The 26,541-nt window shown below is 38.8% G+C and overlaps 1 protein-coding gene across 1 annotated transcript in view; it reads left to right on the top strand.

The window, feature by feature from the left end:
* Positions 1 to 6,733: 6,733 nt before the first annotated feature.
* slc24a4b (solute carrier family 24 member 4b) overlaps positions 6,734 to 26,541 on the top strand; it is a 56,088-nt gene continuing 36,280 nt past the window's right edge. Inside the window, exons 1-2 of the mRNA XM_053614219.1 lie at positions 6,734 to 6,908; positions 14,853 to 14,963. Of these exons, the coding sequence (XP_053470194.1) occupies positions 6,746 to 6,908; positions 14,853 to 14,963 (274 nt within the window). The 5' untranslated portion in view covers positions 6,734 to 6,745. The remainder of the gene's footprint in view (positions 6,909 to 14,852; positions 14,964 to 26,541) is intronic.

The raw sequence follows: 26,541 nt of genomic DNA, 5'->3' as shown, positions 1-26,541 counted from the left end.
ATTAGACAGCCCACGCCTAGAAACCTGGCACATGTGCTCGGACCAATGCCAGGAAGAGCTTAATCAGCTTTAGCTATAGTGCTACTCCCCCTGCTGCAGATCAGAGAGGAGCAACACACTGTTCACTGACTGCTGGAGTCAACCAGCGTGAAGAAATTGTCCATTGCTGACCAATATCTCTAGAGTTCAGGCCATAAATCAGAAGAACGAGTGCACGGCTAGGTGCCTTCAGCATGCTGAAGCTCTGCTTGTCTCCTGGAGAGAGGATTGCTCACCCGAGCTATTGACACTCCTTCAGACTGTGGCAGATGACAAAGATCTGCTAGACAGATTTAAGCCAATAAACAACTCCGTCACATCTGTCTAACACTGTCCATGATGTGCCATGCTAGAAAAAAACAAAACAAAAAACAGAAAAAGCTTCTCTGTAGAGCAATGTTTCCTGACTCCTGTATATTTGAGTGTTTCTTTGCTGTAACACTGTCTTTAACCTTGTGAATAGCTTATATTGATATTGAATTGGTGGGTTAAATTTTTTAAATACCTGTTAGTAACTTCCCGTTACTTAAAACCATTACGTTTGAGCCTTTTTGGCACAGCTATTATACATATGCACATTTATTGAAAGACTGATAAGTCACATTCTCAAGTTGTGTGACTTCCAAATAACTATACTATAATATTTACATTTACTTTACAATCATAGAATAATAGACATACTGAAGTCACTGGTGTTGTGATGTAGATATATACTTAGCCTTCATCACCTTAAGGAAAGGTTTTACTTTCCATTGTCAGCCTTTTTCCACCAAATAACTAACTGAATGAAAAATACACCTATTCACCAGTTCATTTCTGCAATTATCCAGTCAGCCAATCATGTGGCAGCAGTGAAATGCATAAAATCATGTAAATTATTAAAGAACTAATAAGATGGCTAGTTTGTGGACTCAAAACATTCATTTGTAGCTAGGTCTTATAAAAACAAAAACTACTGTCATTTCAGAAACATTGTACTTTCATTCAAGCCAAAAAATACAAAACTCAATTGGTCAATTCAGTTCTAGATTCTCACCCAAATGTATTTAGAAAAAAAAATTAACTATAGAGAAAGTAATAAACCTTGTAAATGTTTATTATACCTTCTGTTGTATTTCACCTGCACCTCAATCACTCTATCCATCCTTCCATTTGGGTTTTAAATGGTGACCCAGGCTAGGTTTATGAAAGCCTGTCACTGGTGTGAACTTCCAGGTCTGAAATCACTCATGGCCCTTAATGCCCAGGTGTGTGTGCTGTGTAATTGAATGGCATGGCACTCGAGAGCGTGATTTTCCATTAGTGAAAATGTCATTAACGTTTAATTGAACAGGATGAGAAATTAAAAGTTCAACAATGGGAATTGACTTCATTATGGCCAAAGTGGTGTATTAATATAGTGCTTTAATATAGGGATGGCCTCTGTACTCTGCACTGAAGCGTGAGATCAAAACCCAGTGGACACGAAAACAGGACACACACGCAGAGAGAGTTCAAGAAATTCCTTTTATGTGGCAGTTTTAATGGATAACTCGTGCGGTTAATGCTGTATGAAATGCATGATAAAATGGTGAAATAATATAAATAGGGTACTGTCATGGATTTATCAAGACAATTTATAATGATGCAGAATCAGCATATAGCAAAAGGATTAATTATATTAAGGATATTTAAAAATTCTGATCTCTTGTCCATACGTACTGTTATCTGCTAACTAGCTAGTAATGGTCATCACATTGATGTGATTTCTCTCAGTAAGCAACTGTAAAACCTGTTTCACACACACACACAGCCATCAGCATGTCTTGATGGATGAAATAATTGTGCCACACTGTTGCTGTATATGACATGACAGATCTCTGATGACAGATCTCACTGTGACAGCATGTGTGAGTGTCCTTCGTTTCACCTTGGACTTGGTTAGAAACACCATCCTTTCACCTTTTTCTGAGTGAAATAATACAGTGTATACTATTACATTGATTTATTTAAATATTACACAGCAACATGATTCAGTTGCATAATTACACTCCAAGTGGCTATTATTTATTTATTTATTTAATTTATTTATTTATAGCTTGTGATCTCGGTCCTACACCAAAGTGATATACATGCTATCATTTTTGACACTAGTCTAAATGTAATTAGGCCATTTGTTGGTGTCTTTATGACAGTTAAGGTAGTGTGCAGCTTTGTGTGGTAAATTACCAGGCTTGCATATGTTATATAAAGATTTACTGTAAAGATGACACATAGGAATAAAGCATTTAGGGGATATTAATGGGTTGGTGTCTTACAAGCCCTCAAAATTTGCATACCGCATACGCTATTAGCTAATCAATATAACTACTATTTCTTTCATGCCTCCCGGTGAACTACTAAGAAACTCTTAGTTACCCTGAGAGATGGTGGCGCCAGTCAAACGGTGCTAGAGTTTCAGAGGGAGTGTGGTGCAGTGCGGGGTGTGATAACTGATTTGAGGTAAGTATCAGAGTTAAATCTGATGCGCAAAGCCGGTGGAGGGAGCGTAGCAATGTGGTGGTGTGGGATAACTAAGGAAGGCTGAAATCAAGTCAAGCAGCTGCATTCTGGATCAGCTGCAGAGGTCGAATGGCACTCAGAGGAAGACCTGCAATGAGTGAGTTGCAGTAGTCCAGTCTCGGAATGACGAGACTGAACCAGCACCTGAGTGACCTGTATGGATAGAAATGGACAAATCCGTCTGATCTTGTAAAGGAGAAATCACCATGAGCGTGTCAGATTAGCAATGTGAGAGGAAAAGGACAGATGATTGTTCATGGTTACCCCAAGGTTGTGTGCAGTAACCAAATTTCTCCAGGAGGCATGAAAGAAATAGTAGCTATGGATTAGCTAATAGTGAAGTACCGCATTCATCTGTGTGCTATTACTTACTAATTCATTAATCAGAGTTTCTAGTTAGTTAATAGTACTTACTAGAATGTTAATAGTGCGTTATCCATTTCTTCCTGTGTAGTTAATCGGTAATGCCAGTTCAGTATTCTAAAGTGTTACAGATTTTGGAATTGATACAAACAGGGTCAAAGTCACAGCAAGGTCAAAAGTCAAATGAAATAGTGTTTTCTTCAATAGCTTCATCTTACACGTGTTACTTACACGTTCATGTACAGGAACTCACGACGCATTGTTTTTTTTCTAGCTGCAATTTCTGCCATCGGTCTGTCCATGTGTCTCATGCGTCAAATGTCTGAAACAGTTTTTTTTCTTCAGTAGTGTCCTTTCTGTTTGAAGTATATTTTAAGGATATTTCTGGCATACAAATTAATAACAAGAAAGACTAGACTTGTGGCAGAGGCATCCCCATTGGCGCCATTGGATTCCAGTTCTACTTGTTGCTGCAGGAAGTTGTTTTCGCAGGGTAGGTGTACTTCAGCTGCAAGCACAACAATGACCACTTTTGCATCCCTTTGTGTTAGAATTCTAAAAAAAACTTTCATAGCTTTCTTGTGGAAGAAGACTGGAAGAAACAGTGACCAGTCTTACATGCATATCAAATTGCAGCCATGTTCTGAATACGATGTTTATATGCGTACAGGCATGGGAATATTCCTGTATACAGTGCGTGGTTGTTGTAAGTATGCCTGAGTTGTCATTGCTAAATACCAAGCCTACAGCTATGCATCTGTTAGCACCTACAATGCCTTGCAGACTAAGCATGCGTATATATATCTCCTTTCAGTTGATTTTTTTGACTAAGGTGTTTCCATGCAACAAATTTGGAATTAAAATATCCCAGTGGTGGGAATCAGAATTTGGGGGACCAGAATATTGTCTTAATCTGAATCGGGTAATCGGATTGCAGCGTTTACATGACTCAATACTAATTAGAATATCGCCAAACTCCCCTTAATATCGGAATATTGATGTGCATGTAAACATAATTGTTCTCCCCGTGCTGCGGGGGTTTCCTCCGGGTACTCCGGTTTCCTCCACCAGTCCAAAGACATGCATGGTAGGCTGATTGGCGTGTCTAAAGTGTCCGTAGTGTATGAATGGGTGTGTGAATGTGTATGTGATTGTGCCCTGCGATGAACTGGCACCCTGTCCAGGGTGTACCCCGCCTTGTGCCCGATGCTCCCTGGGATTGGCTCCAGGTTCCCCGTGACCCTGAAGAAGGAGTAAGCGGTAGAAGATGGATGGATGGATGTAAACATAATGATAATGAGTCTTTATTGATCACATATACATTACAGGACAGTGAAATTCTTTTCTTTGTGTACCCCAGCATGTTAGGAAGCTGGGGTCAGAGCGCAGGGTCAACCATGATACGGCGCCCCTGGAGCAGAGAGGGTTAAGGGCCTTGCTCAAGGGTCCAACAGTGGCAGCTTGGCAGTACTGGGGCTTGAACCCCCGACCTTCCGATCAGTAACCCAGACCCTTAACCGCCAAGCCAAGCCACAAACATAGTCAGTGTTTTAGAGCAATCAACATGGATAAAGATATATATTTTGTGATTTGCAAAGGATGTACATTTACACGTAGCCAGGATTTCACTGCTGCTGCCTACATCGAAGGTAGCTCGCGGTTAAAATCTGGTGTTATTCCCAGCTACTTTCAGAATTGTTCCATGAAGAATTTACATCCTTTATTTCACTTGGAGTCCTCAGTGTTCTCCAACAATTCTGGACAGGTCAGCATTATTCTCAGCATTACTGACAAAGAAGTCCAAAAGCTTTCCATTGTGAGTGAAGGTGAAAATCATGCTGGTGTTACTGTGGTGAACAGTCAGCTCTAAGGCTTACTGGAAATACATTTATTCTACATCTACATACTAACACTTTCGGTGAAAAGGGCCATCTAAAGCTGCCAGTGTCACTCATTTTCACCACCACAGATCACTGTATGTGGGTTTGAGTGCATTATATTATTCTCTCTTATTGCACATGGACACACACACGAAACCCATTGTATCATAACAGGAAGATATTCTTAGTTCAGTGAAATAGCCAAAAATGAAATGTACCACCGTATTCTCATGTGATCAATCAGCCAAGCTTGGTGTCTGATGTTTGCTTCTTTAGATTGCAGTGGAGTTACAAGTCTAGCCAACAGTTAACAGCAGCTTATAGTCTCTAGGTAATGCCTTTGTCAAGTTTTTCAGTATCTTGACCAGATGTTTTATGGTTTCTGACACTCCATCTATAAAAATGGACAAAATAACAATTCTATTGTGAAGCTGAGCCAGGTTTAACCTCAGGTCATAGTTAATTATCACTCTGCACGAGCCTCAGACTCAGGTGAGAGGAGTGGACCACAGTGGGATGGTGGAATTTTATGTTAGAAGTGATTTGGATTATAATATAGTTCCAGTTATTTAACTTTCCCAATATGCAAGTATTCTGCTATATTTAAACTGTTGTATGACTAAATGGTGTTACTGGTGTGATGGGTAGCATTGCCTCCTCACAGCTCCAGGGTCCCTGGGTTACCGTCTGTGCTGAGTTTCATGTTCTCCTCACGTTCACCTGGGTTTCCTCCCACTGTCCAAAAACATGGCTGTGCTAAATTGCTGTAATTGGTATGTCACAACTGATGTGAATGAGTGTCTGGATGTGTGTGTGCGATAGAGTGGCATCCCATCAAGGGTGACTTCTTCCACTTTGCAACCAGTGTCAGTCCATACAAAATTTTGTGGATTTTTTTTGTGATTGTTGCGGCCAAAAATGCTTGATTTTACAAAAAAGTGTTTGTTTTGCGGAAAGCTGTTTGAATTGGCGAAATTGCAATTGCATGAAATTGTTTTGCACGGTCTTTCGCAGTGTTGTTTTTTTTTGTAAATGAAACCTTTTAGCTGTACTCATGCTCGATACACATGAATCGAATCTGGCTTTGGCTGACTGCGCGTTGTGATGACGTCACATGACGTGTTTTGGCCCAAATCAGCGGAAACTCGGAAATTTCGAAAAATTGCAAGCTCTGGCGAATATTGTGGAGTTTCCTTGATTTTGCCTTCATTTCTGCTTTTGCAAAATCGCAACATCCTGTAGACACGGGATTGCCTCCAGCTCCACCGGAACCCTGGCCAGGATAAAACATTATACAATCTTGCTTTAAGTGTTCCTGATGTTCCTGCACACTCATTTGACCTTATACACACATCTGAGTGATGAGGGCAAATAAAACCGGAATAAAAACGCAGACATGCTGCTCGAAGTGATGAATCAAACCAAATCACGGGTCGTATAGTTTGACTCATTTAAACGATTCATTTTAGAGAATCGAATCAGACGAAGTACTGTAAGTCTGAACTGGGCATCACTCCTGGATTCCTTAACGCGGGTAGTGCGTTACTTTTTTTTTTCCATCTTGAGTTCGAGTGGGCGGGATAGCCACATAGCCACGCCCCCTTCATACAGACCAATTAAACTAGATGAAATCAACTCGGGTTTCCAATTAAGACGAGCGCGGGGTGGGGGCGCGCGCACGTCTGCACGCCGCTTTGAGAGCCGGAAAGAAGGAGACCTCGAGGAACGTGGATGTGAGTGACGGGTAGGATACAGTGCAAACAGCGCGTGCATGCATTTCTGTCTGCAAGGGCAGTAATCTGGAGGATTTGGGACGGAAATGGTGCATTGATTCAGAAACACCGGCGCGCTTGCATGTGTAGAGAGAGAGAGAGAGAGAGAGAGGAAGAGGAAGAGGAAGAAAACGCCGCATCTGAAATGAAATGAGGATCGAATTGGAGCAGAGAGACAACATGAAGAAGAAATGCGCCATCGCGAAGATCTTCAAAGTTCGTAAGAGGCGCGAGCTGCTGTGCGCGCAGGCGGGTTTGCTGTGCAGCCTGCTGCTGGGGGTCTGGGCTATGTCGGAGCTCCTCACCCAGGCAGGTGAGTCCTTAATCACCTCCGGGCACATGGAGTTGGTGCTGCTGCAACGCACGCGCGCACGCACATACAGCTGATCTGCGTTTTAGATGTTCTGCAGGAAAGTGACACCAGTGACACACACACACACACACACACAGCTGATTTAAAGCTCTCCTCTCCATCCTGCAGTGCTTTCCGCATGACTAACCCGCGATCGCATACATAAATGTAGATGCATTTCAAAGACGAGGCATGCATGCCTTTTTATATACCATAACATGCTCATTCACACTGATTCGGATAGCACGTGAAATAACATCAGTCTCAGTACGTCACTGTTATTAACGGTGCTGTGCAGACAGCTGCTCATGTTGGGAAGGTGTTTCCTGGTCCTAGTCTCGGATAACACGTATGTATTTTTTTTGTGTGTGTGTGTGTTTCATAGTCTAAGATATTATTCAGCTAATTAACAAGCCTCCATTCAGGACCAAAGGCAGAGATGCTCCATGTATTAAATATAAGGAAATGTACAAATTTGAAGGAATCTGAGAAACTGACCTAATGAGCCATTTCATACATGCATGTGATACTTATAATGTAGTGTTGAGTGAGCATCTACAGTGTAATCTAGTGTGTGATGGACACTCACCATCCACTTTAATAGGAACACCTGCATGCAGTTATCTAATCAGCCAATCATGTGGCAGCAGCACAATGCATAAAATCATGCCTATACAGCTCAAAAGCTCCAGTTAATGTCCACATCACAATTTATTCCCCGTTCTGGTGTTTGATCTCGATTACTTCGATCGTGGCATGGTTGTCGTACCCGATGGGCAGGTTTGAGTATTTCATAAACTGCTGATCTCCTGGGATTTTCACACACAACCTTCTCTAGAGTTTACACAGAATGTGAGCGGAGGGTCTGCAGGCTGAAACGCCTTGTTCATGAGCGAGTTAAGAGGAGACCGACCAGACTAGTTTGAGTGGACAGGAAATCTATAGTAACTCAAATAATCACTCTTTACAACCGTGGTGAGCCAAAAAGCATCTCAGAATACACAGCACATCAAACCTCGAGGTGGACGGGCTACAAGAGCAGAACACCTCCTCAGGTTCCACTCCTGTCCACCAGGTCAGAGATCGCGCCTTTTCTTCATCTGATGTTTGATGTGAACATCACTTGAAGCGCTTGACCTGTATCATGCTGCTACCACATGATATTAGATACATGCATGAATGTACACCTGGTACATGTGTCCCTAATAAAGTGGCTGGTGAGTGTATGTTGATATTCAACACACGCTATATATAGTTTGAGTAGACATTTTAAAATGTGATTGTTCTCGCTGAGTTTGCTGTGTGTCCGGTGTTCTTTTATAAGAGTTATATTAAAGTTTGGCATTATGGTGAAAAAAAAAATCTCCTAATATTGGACATATGATATTTAACACAAACAGTCGTGCCACTTGTTACTAGCAAAGTACTGACAGCACGCACAACACTGTCAGGGAATAAAAAAAGATTGACACTACATTTCTCACATAAAACAATTATATCATCGTATTTCCCAGCCCTAATTTTTTTGGAGCAGAACTGTAGCTGGTCTTTTTCTGACTGCATAATTATAATGAGTGTTGGATAGATAGTTTGTCCTCAAAGAGGAAATTTGTTTCCACTGTAGGTGTGTAGAAAAACATGAATACAACAACACCATACATATTAACCATCAAAACAATCAGACATAGAGGGGACAAAAATAAAACCTCAGGATCATACAACAAATGCCAGAGCACAAGATGGCATCACAATGGCTGATTACCTATGTGTTGTATATCTTAAGCTCAGTGTTCGCTGAAAGAGAATATCAGCAAATACTAGCCAGATTTCAGATGCTCGGAGCTTTGACACTGGTGTTGTATGGAAAAAGATGAACCAGGACAGAGTTTTTCATGGGGTTAAATCCACCTGGCGTTTGTCCCCTGCCACCGTGGGAAAGCGTGTCACTACTGTATTTGGACTGAATGATTCTCTCTCAGACAGAGCTTCAGGATGCTGATGGCACCTGGCACTCGCTCTCCAGGCACCTTGCACTTGTTTACTTGATTTATGCTCTGAACTCTGGAGATATGGGTCAGCACAGGATATTTTCTTCACGCTGGTGGACTCCACTATGATCTTGTGCTTTTGCCGCAGTGTGTGAGAACAGTAGAGCTGCACGGCAAAATCTCCTAGTATTGAATTACAACCTGCAGTGTAGCATGAACACCTCCACTGCAGGAACATGCTGATTATCATCCTGGATGTTCAACATGCGCAAAATTGTGCTAGTAGAGCGCATTCTAGAGTAGAACGCATCATGGGCGGAAGTGCGCTAGTTTCCAGAGCTGTCCTGTGCAGTGTTTGGGAGCATTGGTAACATCTTATGAGGGTGTCTTTCTTAACACAGACCGGAGAACTACATGTTGACGGGAGCTTGCAAAAAACACAATAAATATCTGGTTAGTTTTGACTGACTATTTATATGATTTGATTTACTTGTTTGAATTTGACTATTTCCAAACAGAACCATTTTTATAGTTAGAGCCATATTAATAATATTAATTTGTTAAATACAGTGCTGTGAAAAAGTATTTGATTTCTTCTGTTTTTGGGTATATCTCATACTAAATTGTTTCAGAAATGGAAAAAAAATCTGATATAAAAGGCAAACTGAGTGAACACCAAAATACAGTTAATAACAATGATGAGATTTTTTTTTACTGAAGCAAAAATGTTATCCAAAACCAACTGGGCCTGTGTGAAAATGTATTTGTCCTTGTTACTAATTCTCCAAATCTATGAAACTGCATTCATAATGGGGTTCAGCTGGACTAGATGTAGCCAGGCCTGATTACTGCAAACCCTGTTCAATCAAATCAACACTTAAATAGAACTGTTTCAACAACATGAAGTTGGTTAAAAGGTCTTACTCAGTAACACACTATACCAAAGTTGAAAGAAATTCCAGAAATGATGAGGAAGAAGGTGATTGAAATACATCAGTCTGGGAAGGGTTACAAAGCTATTTCAAAGGCTCTGGGACTCAGTGAGAGTCATTATCTCCAAATGGAAAAACTCTGCACAGTAGTGAACCTTCCCAGACGTGGCCAACCTTCCAAAATTCCTCCAAGAGCACAGTAACTATTCTTCCAGGAAGTCACAAAAGAGCCAAGGACAACATCAAAGGACCTCTCTTACATCAGTAAAGGTCACTGTTCATGACTCCACTATTCTGATAGTAAATAGTTTAATAATAAGTGTGTGTGTGTGTGTGTGTGTGTGTGTATGTGTGTGTGTGTGTATATATATATATATATATATATATATATATATATATATATATACACACACACACACAAACTAATATATATATTTTGTGTGTGATATATATATATATATTTTCACACACACAATATATATATTGTGTGTGTGTAATAAATATATATATATATATATATATATATATTTATTATTAGTTTGTGTGTTTATATATTGTGTGCGTGTGTGTTATATATAAAAAACACACTATCATACTTTTTCACAACTCTGTAGTTGGCGTCATATGCATACTGAATATACTAACTGATAAATTCTCCTTTCACAGAAGCTTTAACATAGCTTACTAGCTTATGCATACTATAAGCTATATATAGCTTGGAACTATGGAACTATAAGCTTATAGCTTATAGCATACTAACAGTCATCATTTACATCCTGTCATAGTCTCCTGTATGTAAAGAACTAGTCTGGGGGGAGGGACACGAGCTGTGTTAATAATGATAAAACAACATTATACAGCAGATGATCTCCTAGTGAGAATGCTAACTTTCGCAGGAGGAAGTGTGGGATGTGAATGCAAAGCATTTATCATCAGTAATGGTTGTCTTTTTGTGTAATGGTGGCATGATGAAAGGCGCTGTGGGTGCGTCGGTGCTCCTTAGCTCTCATGATTGCACTCATAATGATCTGAAACCGAGGGATCAAAGAAGGAAAAATGCACACACCCCTTCTATCAACTAGTCCACTCCCTCTCTCTCCCTCCATTTCTCTACCTCAGTGGACTCCTGTCTGAATGTTCCTGTTTGGCTGAAGGTAATAACCCTAATTCACCACTCCGGTGATGACCAGTTGATGGACACAGTGATAGCAACACTAAATTAAGGGGAAATGTTGAATGGCATATTTCTGCCTCTCACATCCCTTTTCCACTGACGAAGCCAGCATGTGTTTGGTTCTCCAGCAGTCATGCTTTTCTAGCAGCATAACAGCTGACTCATAATGTCAGTAGATATTATATATATGTGTGTGTGTGTGTGTGTATATGTGTGTGTATATGTGTGTGTATATGTGTGTGTATATGTATATGTTATATATAATATATACATACACACACACACACACAATTTATATATTTATATATGTATGTGTGTGTGTATATGTATATATATATATATATATACATATATGTGTGTGTGTATGTATGTATGTATGTATGTGTATATATATATATATGAATATTATATAATATATGTATGTGTATACATAATTATAAATAATATATAATATGATTTCATAATGTCATTAGATACATTTGTTTAAGAAACAGTGTAAATATGTGAGAATCTAAAGTCCAATCCTTTAATGAGACATTGCCATAGACCAGTGGTTCTCAAAGTGGGGTCTATAAATCAAAGCCACAGGATATGTAATTATCTTTCAATTGTTTTTTTTTTTGTTTTTTTTTGTACACAGCAGAAACCACCATTTACATCAGTCGTATTTATTGCCGAGTTCTTATAGTTATTAACCTTTTTGACTGGTCCTTCAAAGTGAATGGGTTTAGTCCAATAACTCTTAAACAATTAGGACTTAATGTCAACTTGAGCCTAATGTGTTCTATCGATTGAAATTTCAGGAATAAATATAAATTAAAAAAAAGCTCTAGGGTGCTAATAAATAGCCAGAACATTACTGTATAATTGAGTATATAACTGAAAAGCAGAGTGGCATCTTTATTTGCACTATTAAAACTAGCTCATTAATGTAAACCTATCATTTGTTATAGCCTGAACTGCTGTAAGAGCTGCTGTTATAGAAGATGAATACACATCTTCTAATTTGATCGTTCAAAAGCACTGTAGTATAGCACTTTAGTGCTTTATTCCGTGTGTAGCTCCACGAGGAGTTTTGTTAGATTTGACATTCCCATTCAATTTGTCTTACTGTTATTGATTAAAAAAAAAACAACTATCTGAACTGTTCATGTCTTTTTCTTAAGGAGGTACTTTAACTTGATTTGCAAGAGTTGTTGCCATGGCAATGAAATGAACTCTGTACAGTTCAGTAGGTTTATGTAAAGGGATGTTTAGTGCATGTTCGGCTGCATGCTAATGGGCATAAATCGGAGGTCATGACTTGGACATCAGTGGTGATTGGCATTTGTCCTTGCATCCGTGTTGACCGGGCAGCTGTTTGCTGTATCAATCATCATTTAATCTGCCCCTTGTCTGATTCAAATTCAGCATACGTCTCTTAGATGGGCAGGATGCTGGGTTGTGACTGAACTTCACGCTGGATATTAGTCCATATGGTCCTTGAAAATGAAAGCTGTATTGTTGCAGGGTGTGTTTCATAAGGTGCTAACTAGCATCATCCATTTTGGCCTCTGTATTAATCAGTTTAGTTTGCATACATGAAATGACATAGCTATTTACTGATGGCTTCTCTTTTTTTTTTTTTTTCTTTCTTTATTTTTACTACTTCATATTTATGCTTTTTATCCCTTGTGTTAACCAGTGCAAGTATAAAAATAGATTTATTAGCAAGACGATACTTGGGTACAATATGACCTTTTGGTACACTTCTGGAACTCCTCGATTGGTTATAGATTGGGCTGCACAAAAAGAAAATTGTGATCTTGATTTGTTTCTCAGTGTGGTTCAATTCAAGAATTGTATCATTACTGTAGCCAAAATATTTTTGGCATCCTTCAGGGGAAAAAAGGGCAACACTATTCCCCTTATTCGCTCGACGATGTGCCACATGACCTCATGCATGTACCTAAAGAAGAAAAAGGAAGAAACTACATAGAAAAGCTCAGCTGTGAGCTAATTTTAAAATTGCCCAAACATCTCCTTGACAGAAGGAACACGTTTGTCCTAAACAGATTGATATTTATGTTTAGTATTTTGTATCACTAAACAGATTAAATGTATGAAGTGGATGAAAAGGGTGAGTGTGTCATGGCTGTACATCTTGATCAAAAGTTGCCATTGATGCATTATGCATAGGGTGCATTTATCAAACCTGACTTTCACCCACAAGTGGCTTATGAGTTGCTCTAGGCAGGGCAACAGAAATACCTCCACAATTAATTATTTAAACAGCCATTCATATTGCTGCTTCACTTTAACTTCAGTTGGACACACCATGCTTATGGCAACCTGAATAATGTTTTATACTAAAGAGCAGTTCATTTTGCTCAGGATTTTGGCTACGGCATTACAAATACACCAATAAATCAGTAATTGGAAATGAATGCTCGGTCATTCATAAACAAATGTAGCTCCCAGTACATGCTACTATCTGTTACAGTCAAGCAGCTGGTGCAGTGTCAGAGTCATAAATATACCTACTCTTTCTTGCAAAATGGGTCAAAGTCTCGTGAGTGAAAATCGTGATCACAATTCTAAGTCAGGCACGTGTGAAGCTCCTTGTGTCTGTTTGGGTTTCATCAGTGTTCTTCAGTTTTCATCCAACTCCCAGAAACATGCCAGTAAGTGGATTTGCTAAGATGAATTTCCTCCCCAGGTGTGAATGTGAGTGGGAATGGGATAGCATTCCCTCCAGTGTGTGTGCTCCAGTCTCATGCCCAATGTTCCTGGGACAGGGTCTGTGACCCTTAAAAGGTTAAATTGGTTCTTCAAAGTGAGTGAATTCTAAGCCAAAAATCATTATTCATATTTTATCAATGATCATCCAGCCCTTAATGTTGTGTGACCTACCAGAGCTGGAAGCTTAAGAAATCTATCTACATTTTGTGTTTACTTTTTGTATATCGTTAACTTAAGAAGGCAGACAAGAACTCTGATTTATATATCTGCTCTCCTGCAATATTGTTTTAAGAACAGAGCAGCACAGTGGCGATTGCATCTCATTATGGGGCTAAATAATTCTCTATAATAAATTCTGCTGTTGTATTTAACATTACCTAAATAATTGGGTAGGAAATAAATAAATGAATAGACTGCTGATTACACGATAATGAATCTTAATCTTAACAAGTATGCTCCCATTTTCTTTCCTTAAATCTGTACAAAGTAGCATTACACTACTTGCACAAGAATGTTTGGTCTGTTTGCCATTATTACACCTCTTGCTAGTGATTTGAATTGAGAAAAATGGCCATGTGTGAACATTTACACCTCATCAAGTCACCATGCTAGAACTTCAATATATGAATTTCCTGTCATGTGATCTTTCTCCAGTTTCAAACATGGCTACAAGAAGTCAGGTGCTGGTAGTATTTATTTATTTATTTAGTTAGTTCACGAACAATAGTCTAACCTTTTATAATGGCTTCCAATTATTACAGCTAACGATTATGATTTGGTAGAATTATAGGACACATGTTACTCCTTGAAACAATGAGATTGTGTCGAGGCTGCCGTGTGATTTTATCAGGATGTGAATCAATCTGATCACACATCAGTCATACAACTCAATCTTACTAGAATTGGGGAGCCATCAGATAAAACCTGGACATGATGCATTTTAGGACATGTCTGTTTACCAGCTAGATGTGCTTTTAAATGACAGTTTATGTAAAATGTGTTTTTTACATTTTTATTTTTTTTGTTTTTTTTGGTGTTGTGCGTTGACGCTCAATGTGGTGAAATGACCAGCATTTCCATTTTTCTCCAGGCCATGGAATGATCGTAGATGGAGGGATAAACGTTGACCCCCATTGGGGCAGGAGACTGATGGCCTTGGCGCAAAACAACGAGACTGTGGAGAAGAACTGTACTGAGCCAGGTAGGAGATCATCACAGTCCTTGCAAATTTAGACATGAGGTCTTGGAGAAGTGGAGCACGTCTTTGGGTCTCAGCATTGCTGGTGTTTCCATCCCTGTGGTATAAAAATAAGCAGTAGACTCCATTAACTTCTCCATCTCTCCTGAAGAGTGCCAGCTGACGAGATTACACGATCATCAAAATCTTGTCTGCGATCTCTCAGGATTACCTGCACTCTTTCCTTTGGTTCGTCCTCCTCTGCTTTTTCCTGCTCTACGGCGCCTACCTTTGATGTACAGATAATATGGCTTAAATCATATCTCTTTTAATGGCTGGCTCGAGAGGGAAAGCTGATTTTCCAGTAATAGGCTGCTGCAGTGCTGAGTTGCATATCTACATCCCACACACAGCATCTTTCTTTATTACATCCAACACCTCCAGGCCGAATCATTGCAGCATTTCTGTTTGAACAATGAGGTTTTGAATTCGAAATCTTTCAAGTAATTAAAATTCGACAGCCCTGTCTGATGATAGCATTTTTCTTTTCATCAGCGGTATCTAGTATTATTAACTTTATTCAATTAAAAGTCTGATTGTGGTGTTTTTGTGCATCAGTGCAGATTTGTTCAAGACAGAATTGTGAGGCATGGGTTATTTTCTCCCCAACCCTAATCTTTTGGCTTGACTGGTTCCCACCTAACCTGTATCTAACATTACAGTACCACCATTCAAATCACACTCAATTCATAACCTAAAACTGTCCATAAAGATTTAGCAGGAGACACATTTTTTATTTATTTAATTTTTTTTTGCGCAGTTTTTTAAAAGAATATAGTTGTAACAGTTTTATGTTTTCAGTTAAATGGACCAGTGCAGTTTTTTAGACTACATAGTCTAGATCAGACGCTTTCATTAAAAAAAAAAAAAAAAAAAAAAAAAGGGACATGGAGTTATGAGAAACATGGTTCATTATTTTAGTTGCATTTTTTGAGCATCACACGGAGAGGAAAACAAACTACCCCATGGGCCAGTATATATTCACGCACGCCTCCAGTTATCTATTAAATCTGTTGTGCTCGTGCACAAAGCTGAAAAACTGATCCAACGCCGTCTTATTATTTCAAAGCTTATTTTCCCATAACGTTTACATTTTTAGCTATCCGATCATTTGTACAGTCCCCTCTGAAAGTATTAGAGCATCAAAGCCAGTTCTTTTGTTCTATATACTAAATACATTTGAGTTTAAGATCAAAAGATGAATAGGAGGTGATAAAATCATAATTTCAGCTTGCATTTCCTAAATGTTACTTTTAGACGTGTTAAACAACTTGGAACATGGCACCTTTTCTTTGAACCCACCCATTTTTCAAGTGATCAAAAATATTGTAACGTGACTAACTGGTGTTTCTTGTTGCCTAGGCGTGTCCTGTTAAATCGATTGTTTAAACAATGAATAGCTCTGACTGTTTACTCTTGGTTTGAGCCCTGGGTTTCCATGGATAAACCAACATGAAGACCGGAAAGCTGTCTATGGGAGAAAAACAAGCCATTTTGAATCTGAGAAAAGGGCAAAATTGATCAGAGCATTGGGCATAGCTAATACAACAACCAGACATGGAACAGGTCTGCCAAGGAAAACAACAGCTGATAGAATTATTGTGAGAGCTGTTTAACTACCCCCCCCCCCCCCCCCCCCAAAAAAAAACAACAGTCAATAACACAACAACCTCCACAGGGCAGGGGTGAAGGTATTACAATCCACCTTTTGAAGAAGACTTTGAGAGCAGAAATTTAGAGGCCATACAACAAGAGGCAAACCACTCATGAGCAATCTGAAAGTCAGATAGAAATTCGTGAAGAAATAAAGAGATGAGCCACAAAAGTTTTAGAACCAAAATGAACTAACTTCTGATTAACTCTACCAAAGTGAAGTAAAGGCTAAAGTATCTAGAAAGAAAGGATCTACTCAAGATCCAAAACCTACGAGCTCCTCAGTAAAGCACAGTGGAGGTAGTGTCATGGCTTGGGATTGTATGGCTGCAATCTAAACGGGAGGAACTTCTTCATGAAGCAAAGGGGGGGGGTAGGGTGGAAGGTTTTCGACTGGCCAAGTCAATCAACAAATCTTAACCCAGTTGAGCAGCATTTCACCTCCTGAAGAGAAGACTGAAGGGGAACCCCCCTTCGGTGGTCTGCCACCTAAGGTGCCATGTTCCAAGTTGTTTAACACATCTGGATATAAATATCAAGAAGGAATAGCGGAAATTCTGATCTATTTTGTCTCATATTCACATTTTGATCTCAAACCCAAATGTCTTCGGTGTATAGCAAAAACAAACACACAAATTTGGCCTTGCTGTTCCAGTACTTTTGGAGGGGACTGTGATGTGGATGCCTTAGCATTTAAATCACCACCTCTGTACAGGCACAAATGAATATGGCTTTATTTATGGGACAACATTTTCATCCTTTTGCTCCTTCTCCAGCTTCTCTAATGAGCATACTGGTGTGTTGTGGGAGGTGAACCTCCTCCATAGTGTCATTAGATGTTTTAGGTAAACATCTGCGTTTGTTTGTAGATGTACAGTAGACAGTGCTGCTAGTCTTGCTGTGAAATTTAATCAAAATGCTTGAGTTCAAAAACTAATGGTTTGCATGACCCATTGCATCTTGGGCCGGATGGGCTATAACAGCAGAAGACCACATTGGGTTGCACTCCTGTCAGCCATGAACAGGAATCTGAGGCTATCCTGGGCACAGTGTGATGCTGCTCGGTAACAATGTCCATTGTTAAGTGTTACCTGTCTAACTAACTAACTAAATAAATGTGGTGCTGATCTTCATATCAGTGTTTATTTTGCGATAATGACCAGATGAATCTACATTGACACTGTGCTTTGAATTCATGTGGCCTGAGTTCCAGATTCCACACCTATACACACACTCTGTGTGTTCTATGTGTTTGAGCTGCAGCTTGGTGTGTGTGTGTGTGTGTGTGTGTGTGTGTGTGTGTGTGTGTGTGTGGTGGGGGGGGTGTATTATGTAAAGCTTTGTTTGTTGGCTAGTGCCATGTTTTCTGCTCGTTCCTTAATGGTTCTAAAGAAAGCCAGACGTTCTGAGATCTCAGCAGTATGCTGGGTGTGTGGGGATGTCGTGCTGTTTGTTTGCTATTCATGCAAGTTTTCTGACCTCGTTACATAAAAGATCTGAGCATCATTTTGATGAAACTCCTGGGCTTCTTTAAAAGTGGGTTGTTTATTTGAAGTTTACCATCATACATTAGACGGAAAGAGTAATAGATGTTTCTGTGGGGCGTCTTTCTGGCAGTCAGTGTTGGGTAAATTACTCAAAAAATAAAAGTAATCCACTACAGATTACGAATGAATACTTTTTAAAATTGCTATTTGATTATATTACTTTTTACATGCAGTAATCAGATACTAATTACTTTACTTTCAAGTTCATTTCAAAACCTATCAAACCTACATAAATACAAAAAAAGCTGGATTTATCATAAAACATGCCTCAGGTGTTGTCTCTGTTTGTAGGAATATGAGACCGATAAAATATAAAACATTTCTAAATAGGCTAGTTTGGTGTCGCTAGCTAAGGAGAGGAACAGCTAAGCTATCACTGTATGGGTTTAGCTATAGAGCCATGCAGATTACATTATCTGTCCTCATGCTCTGCTCATATCATGTTCACGTAAACTGGAACTTGTACAGATATTTAAACACCTTGTTTTCCTGCTCAGCATCAGAGGATGTTACTGTTTCAGTTTCAGTTTTTCCTCACACTGACTGTTAGCTAGCATTTGGCAGAATTGAGAGATCTGTCAGTCAATAAGACACGAGTGTTTCCACGTATTTTCCTGTAAACCCTGTCTGATTGATCTCACCTCTGTTCAGACCTATTACAACACCGTCGTCTTCTTTTACTGACGTTCAGTTACGTTGTGACACACCACTCCAAGGGAGAATTATTCAGGGCTAAAGAAAAAATCTTCGGGGCCCTGAATGCCCAGGCCGGGTTACGCCCCGGCAGCCGCGCAAAACATGATTTTAATTTAAAAATGCATTTTACTTTTGTTTTCTTAACAATAAATTTGTAACAAAGTAACAATTTTATTGACTTCAGTAACTAAATTACATAAATTTAAAATGTAATGAATTACATTACTGCGTTGTCAGAAAAAAAGTTTACAGTAACATGTTATTTTGTAATGTGTTATACCCAACTCTGCTGACAGTCCCTGTCTGTCTGTCTGTCTAATGATCTCTTCCCCACCTCTGACATTTTCCATCTCTCTCCATGACTATTTTTTTTTCTGTGTGACTGCCTGTCCGTGTTTCTCTGTTTATTTATCTGTAATCGTTTTGTCTTTCTGCCAAACAGTCTGTCTGTCTGTCTTCTCTGACTATCTCACCACCTTTCTGACTGTTACCGTCTTTTTCTGTGCGTCTCTCTCTCTCTCTCTCTCTCTCTGTCTGAGCATCTGTTGGTCTGCCCAACTGTCTTTCTGTTTGTCTGACTGTCCATCTCTCTATTTGTATATGACTGTCTTACTGTCTGTCTCATTGTCTCTGATCATTTCTGTCTGAGTGTATTTTTCTCTGTATATGTCTCTGTGTGTCCTTTTGTCAGTATGTTTGTCTGTCTACATCCATATCTGTCTCTTTCTCTGCACAGCTGACTGTCTGTACACCATCATCTTTCCAAAGCTTTAATGTTACACATGCACTATTTATCCAAAGTTGCTGGTATTTAGGTGTATTCTACATTTCATAGGTGTTACCACAGACACAATTTGCAGACTTCTTCACAGTAGATGCTCACCACATGAGGTCCAACATGATAGCATAGGAGAACCTGTAGTTCATTACAGAAACCCTATAAAATTCAAAAGAAATGTCTCCAATAAGTGTCTGTTGGAAATTAAGTACTTAAATACAACAATACTATATTCCATGAAAAACATATTAAAAATGTAAAATATAATACGCCATACAAGATTTTTTTCCTACATTAAAACAACACACATGGGTTATTTAGCAAAATGGTAAGAAGGCTAATTAGGAAAATTGTTTCCATTTAAAAATTAAAATGTAGATTTTTAGCCATTGAATATGTAAATATTGTGAAAATTGGAATAGCATTTGAACGGTGAAATTGGTTCTCCTTAACTGTCTGAACAGCCGAGTCCTTTGATCTACATTTACATTTATTCATTTAGCAGACGCTTTTATCCAAAGCGACTTACAATTGAGGAAACACAAGCAAAGTGATATATCAAGCAGAGAACAATACAAACAGCGCTGCCATACAAGATCTTTTAATTGAGTTCTAGATAAGCAAAGTGCGCAGAGTAGAGGTGTAAGAGCCAGAGTCAGGGTTTTTCATTTAAAAAAAAAAGTATTTATTTTTTACAAGGATAATGTGGCTTGGCATTTTAGGGGTTAGTTAGGTGTTCATGGAAGAGATGGGTCTTTAGCTGTTTTTTGAAGATAGTGACAGATTCTGCGGTCCGAATTGAGGTCGGAAGTTCATTCCACCACTGGAGGACAGATAGTGTGAAGGTTCTGGAAAGGGAGAACCTCTTTTGATCTCTTCAAAAGTAGACTGAAGAATGATGTCTATAATAAGCCTTTAATAAGAGTGGGCACTTTTGAAGGGGCAATTCTAACATGTGCATTAAAGCAGTCGTACATCAACACTGACTCCTGTTTGTGGCAGTGCCTTGGGCTTATGGGTTTCTTTACACATTGCATAAGTGTATATTTTAGTAGACAGTGAAGCACTTCTGTAGGTCAGTGTAGATAAAAGCATCTGGCAAATTCTGTACATGTACTGCGGGGTCCAAAAGTCTGAGAGCACTAGTGAAAATGCCTTTTCTAATTGAATGCAACAGTTTTAATTGCAGATGATATTATTGACAACAACTTGAGTGAAATGTAGAATCTGTGAAATATTTACATGAATTTCAGAGTTTCTCAGTATGGGTTACGGCCCACATTTTTGCTTTAATGACACTGTGCACTTGAGCTGGCATGGACTAAACAAGTTTGTGCAGAACCTTATGATCCATTTTAGGTCAAATCCATCAGACTGTCGTCTGAACACACGCTCCGGTAGAAGAGATTAGACATGAGGAAAATCAGACCTTTTGTACAAATGAACAAAACATTATCATTATCTCAAATTTCTTCCATTTAAATATGGATATTTCAGAATTCTAAAACTTTGTTTCCCCATTTTAAATTAAAAACAAACAAACAAAAAATCTCAGACCTTTTGTACAGCAAACTGATTCTTAGTTTGATTTTGCATTAATAGTCCAACCCTCGAAATGAGCAGGTATGTTGCAGTTAAGATAAATATTCCCTGCTCACTCAAGGAAGTGTACTCATTATAAGACACTGAGTTTAGCCACAGCGCTGTTGAATTCTCGAATCTGATTGGTCAGAAGGTGTTGTTAAATGTTTCTATGTCAGCAGCTCTGACAGTAGTGCTGGCTGCAAGACAAATCACTGGTTTATATTAATGCACTCGTTCTAGTACTTTTATTATTTATTACTTTTATTATTATAACTATTATTATTGTTTTTTAGTAACAGCTCCTTACAGGCACTTGTAAGGCAGACATGTCACTTACTCGAATAAAGAGTAATAAAAAAAAATGGATAAAAAGTGTTGTTTAACAAAAAGCAATGCATAATCTTTGATTTTCTGTAAGGAGGTGTTTGTTTAACATTTATGGAAGGAGTCTTCAGTGTCGGTATGCGGTGTGCTTAGTCATGGAGAGGTTTCTAATCAAAATGCTTTCCTGTGCTTCTGCTCAGAAACCACAACAAGGTCATATTTATTTCTCTGAATTTGATGCACATATAAAGAAGATCTACATTAATTATTTCTAAGTGATTTAAAGAAGAGAAATGAAATATAAAGTAGGTCAACAGTCTTTCTATAACAGTCTGTCTTCATCTTTACTAATAACAATGACAAAATCATTATCCCAATCCACTGTAAAAAATTATATCATAGAAAGTAAAAATATCTTGAATATAGAGGCAAATTCATTAGTATTCTCTTTATTAGAATGTTTCTAAACAAATATAAGTGTCAATTTCTAAATATTTTTAATAGAATAAGACAATTTTGAAACAAGCTCAAAATTAGCAAATATGTCTAGAAATTAATGGTTTAATTGTATTTATGATTAATGGTATGATTGAATATTTGTAATGAAGTATAGAAATATCTTCTAATGAAAAATATTAGATTGTAACTTTGCAACTTTTTTTTTCTAATATATTTTACTTTATTTGAGATCTTTACTTGCACACTTTTTGCAGTGTGGTCATATAGCATTAGTGAAATTGGGCTGAATTCAACGGAATTACATTACAAATCTTACAAATTACATTTCAAATTTATCTTAGAGTTGTTGGACCTGTTAACACATTTTCCCAGTCAAAAACTACAGATCAATTAAACCCAAGTTTTATCAAGTAGAATGATGCGAAGGGAAATGTGGTTACTGCTGACTGTGTGCGCCACCATATTGTCATGATGTCAGGTGTATTTATGACGGATGGTGGATGTTGAGTTCTTGACGGGGAATACTGAGCTGATGGACCATTCCATCACACTTTTCTGTATCAGAGGTCGGGTTTTTCCGAGTTCTGACTACGAAGGGGTGCAGCATGGATCTTGTGTCACGTTGTTATAACACTTCTTTTTAATCAGCATGCCAACAGTTTTAGCGTTAGGCAAAAGAGTAGACTCCTTCAGCTGAAACTGGAAAGTATTCGATATAAAATATCTGCAGAAACATTGGGTACAAAGCTTTATGTATAAGTTAATTCACCTCAGATGGATACAATTATGAATGTTGCTGCCCTCCATCTGTATTTGCATCACAACTTTCCTCGACTTTGATGTTCCTGTCTCATCAGCTTTTCTCCATTAGTGCAGAAAAGCACAACACCTATTATATAATGTGTAGCCTCTCTCTCTCTCTCTCTCTCTCGTTCTCTCTCTCTCGCTCCGCTCTCCCCATGTCTCTGTGTGTGTTGTTGTGTTTATCAGAATGCTGCTCCTGCAGGCCTCCAATCTGGCACATTTGCCTCTTTGCCCAGCTGATTACACACTCCACACTCATGTGTTTACCCCCCCCCCCCCCCCACACACACACACACAACACACCCACCCACATGACAGACCATTCCCTGCTCTGATGGTGACATTTCTGTGTGAACCAGATGTCAGCAGCTGCACCCACTGCTCTCTGCTTAGTATATATTATAAACATGAAATTATATGCATTTGTGATATTGACTTATTACAATGTCACAGATTTTATATTACTGCACTTGTTCTAAAACTTTTATCACGTCTATAGTAACCGCTCATACACAGGCACCTGTAAGTTAGACCCTCCACATATTCTGAAATGAGTCTCCCGATGTCAGTGCTTTGTAATGGTCAGTAAATTTTCCACCATGGACTTTGTGCATTTTGGCCATGACTGTCTTATTAACTTGGAGAGAGCGGGAAAAAGGAGAGTGTGCTGGGAAAATGAATCCATGCTATAAAAGTGATAATGGAATCTAACTAACTAACGTTCCACAATGGACGAAAGAAAGTCTCAGAAATGGACGAAAGGAAGTCTCAGAAATGGACGAAAGGAAGTCTCAGAAATGGACGAAAGGAAGTCTCAGAGCTAAAAACAGTGATGTACATGACTGTAATGACTTTGTTTTTCAGGATATAGTTTGGTCTCACTGTGTGCAAGCCTCAGATTTGGACAGGGGAGTGGCCCCAAGTTTGAAGGCTAAATTATCTGTCTGAAATGATTCAAATCAGTTTCAATTTGATTGGCGTGTTTAATTTTAATACTTACTTATTCTGCTATTTTATGAATCGGAATGGAGTCAAATTATGCTTTTATAGCTTAGAGTGATTTAGACAGTTTAGCAGATTTAGCAGTTTCCACAAGGCTAAACTGGTAGTTATGTGCTTACTTGGTTAGCTGATCCAGCATAGATCCAGTACATTTGGGGTAAGGGGAATATTGTGTTTCTTTTCTTTCTTTTTTTAACTTAATTTTATTTATTTTTTAAAAAATATTTTTTAGCCAAACTGTTCCTTGTGAAGAATTCACAAACTGAGACTGTAGGCAGCATTGCAATTCAGTAGCTCAAGTGAAATACTACGTAAGTGTTTTGTTTTAAAGTCCATCACCATGTTCTGGTGACTGTCAGCTTCTTGACTGAATGCCCGCAAGGTCCACAGACACAAAAATAGAAGACATCAAGATTCATTAAGGAGCTGAGAGTTTTGCAGTGTTTGTCTTGATCAAGAACTGGTCCTGAGATGGGAGTGATGAATAATGTTCACTTAATGTGGGATTTCTGCAAAAGGAGCAATAAAAACCCTGCATTTATTAAATCTGGCATTAAATCATTGTATGAGATCTGACATGATTGTTTATGATTGATTAGTGCTATTGGGATTGATTGTTGTGTTGGTCCTATAAGTCTTCAGCTGCATTTACATTATTTGTGAGTTTTGAATGTCATCAAATGACAAATATGCCAACAGAAAACAGGTAAGAGAAATATGGTGCTTCCACTGCATTTGTGTGCTTTATAACCACTGATTTAAGAATGAATGTGGCTCTTCATACCAACAGTTCTAGTGTCCCTTGAATTGTCACCCGACCGGGTCGCCACCCGATCCGGGACCCCAGTGTCGCCACCCGATCCGGGACCCCAGTGTCGTCATTAACAAGTGTCGCCTTAACAAATCCTGAGCATTCTCACCCATTCTGGGTCACCCGTTTCACCACCTAATCTGCTTCCCATACATTGTCATACACCCCCCATCCCCCATTGATTGGTTACTTGATTTGCAAACTGTAGAAATTAGTGGGCTGTAAATTGATCAGCTGTTTGCATAATACTTGCACTGGAAATGTTCTGGAAAATGATTCCTGAAGATGGGCGTATTACTGGTTTTAAAGTGCTTTGCTTAATGGGTTTGGGGTTTGCTTCATACGTACATATCAAGCTTCATCAGTTAGCTGATTATTCGTGTTGGTGGCTAGAGGCATTTTTTCCCTTTTTTGCAGTGTTATCATGATCTTGTATTTGTATTTGATGGACATAATGGTACCATCACAAAAAGTGCAGCAAACCATTTAACAACCCTGATTACCTGAATCGTGGAATCCATTCCCTCAATAAGTGTGCATGTATTTTCAATGTACAGAATATAGCACAGGAGAACTATATATAGCATAGATGTGCATTTTGGCACCTGTCACTGAATCTCCCTCTCTGCAGTATTGGCTTTGGTTGGTGCACATGCTTTGTATTCAGTCCACTGGATGTGGAAGCAGGAGACAGGAAGGAGATGGATAGATTTGTTGAAGGACCAAGTGGAAGAAAGAGACATGAACAGTTACTTGCATAGGTAAACACCAAAGTCAAATCGCAAGCAAATGACCAAGACTGATAGGAAAATCTCACTCGCACTCATCACTCATCTCTGTGTAATGTGAAGTGGGCAGAGACTCTTGGGATTGTGATTCTGGGGACAGCCAGTTTGCCATTTCTGAAAGTGTAAACATGTAAACTATCGCGTGCTCACTAAATCCCACAATTCACACCAATTTGTACAGTCCAAATGAATGCTCTAGCCCGTCCTGCATGGCTGTGATTCACAGAGCCATCTGGGACAATTACATTGTTTTGATTTGATCTCAAGTCTTGCCTGCTGTAGGCTGTGTCTGATCTCCAGTCTAATGCCAGTGATTTCCTGTCCTTTGCAATTCATGTACTATGCAAAACTGTGATGAAAATGAAAAGACATTAAGTGTGTGATGCTCTCTGTTTTCAGGAATTTTGAAAGTCCCTTGATTATGTTTGGCCTTAAGCAGCACTGCAAGGGTTCCAAACACATTTTGTTTGCCTGCTTTTGGGGAAAATGCTGATTACTAACATCACATTGCTGTAGGCTTCTAACTTTTGATATCAGGTAAAGATATCACAATGTTATATTAAACAAAATCACTGTTTATACGTAAACAAAATGTAATTGTTTGTTTCACAGAACAATGCCACTTTAACCACTCAGTGATGACGCACACAATTAAAATTGGTAGAACCTGCTAGAGTTACAGTAGTAACTTCATTGTGCTAGGACATGTCTAGGTTATCCATGTATGTAATGGATCTAAATCTGTTTAATTTTCATTACTATTTCTAATATACAGGGAGATATTCAAAATGCTGAATTGTTGGAATTCTCCCATAATCATACAATCATTATTCACATATTTCAATGATGATTATATTGGGTGTAGAATCTCGCTGTAAGAGATAAACACATGTCCACATCACTGTGGGTTATGTGCTGTATAGACGTTTCTGTCTAGACATGGGTGTACAGACTAGCTACTTCAGTTCACTAGGCAAAATGGATGGATGGATGGATGGAGAGTACACCCCTCACATTTTTGTAAATATGTGATCATGTCTTTTAATGTGACAACACTGAAGAAATGACACTTTGCTACAATGTAAAGTGTTGAGTG

Source organism: Ictalurus furcatus, chromosome 25, assembly GCF_023375685.1.
Source record: "Ictalurus furcatus strain D&B chromosome 25, Billie_1.0, whole genome shotgun sequence".
Lineage (NCBI taxonomy): Eukaryota > Metazoa > Chordata > Actinopteri > Siluriformes > Ictaluridae > Ictalurus > Ictalurus furcatus.
Note: the sequence above shows the minus strand (reverse complement) of the source record. Positions and strands in the feature narration are given on the sequence as shown.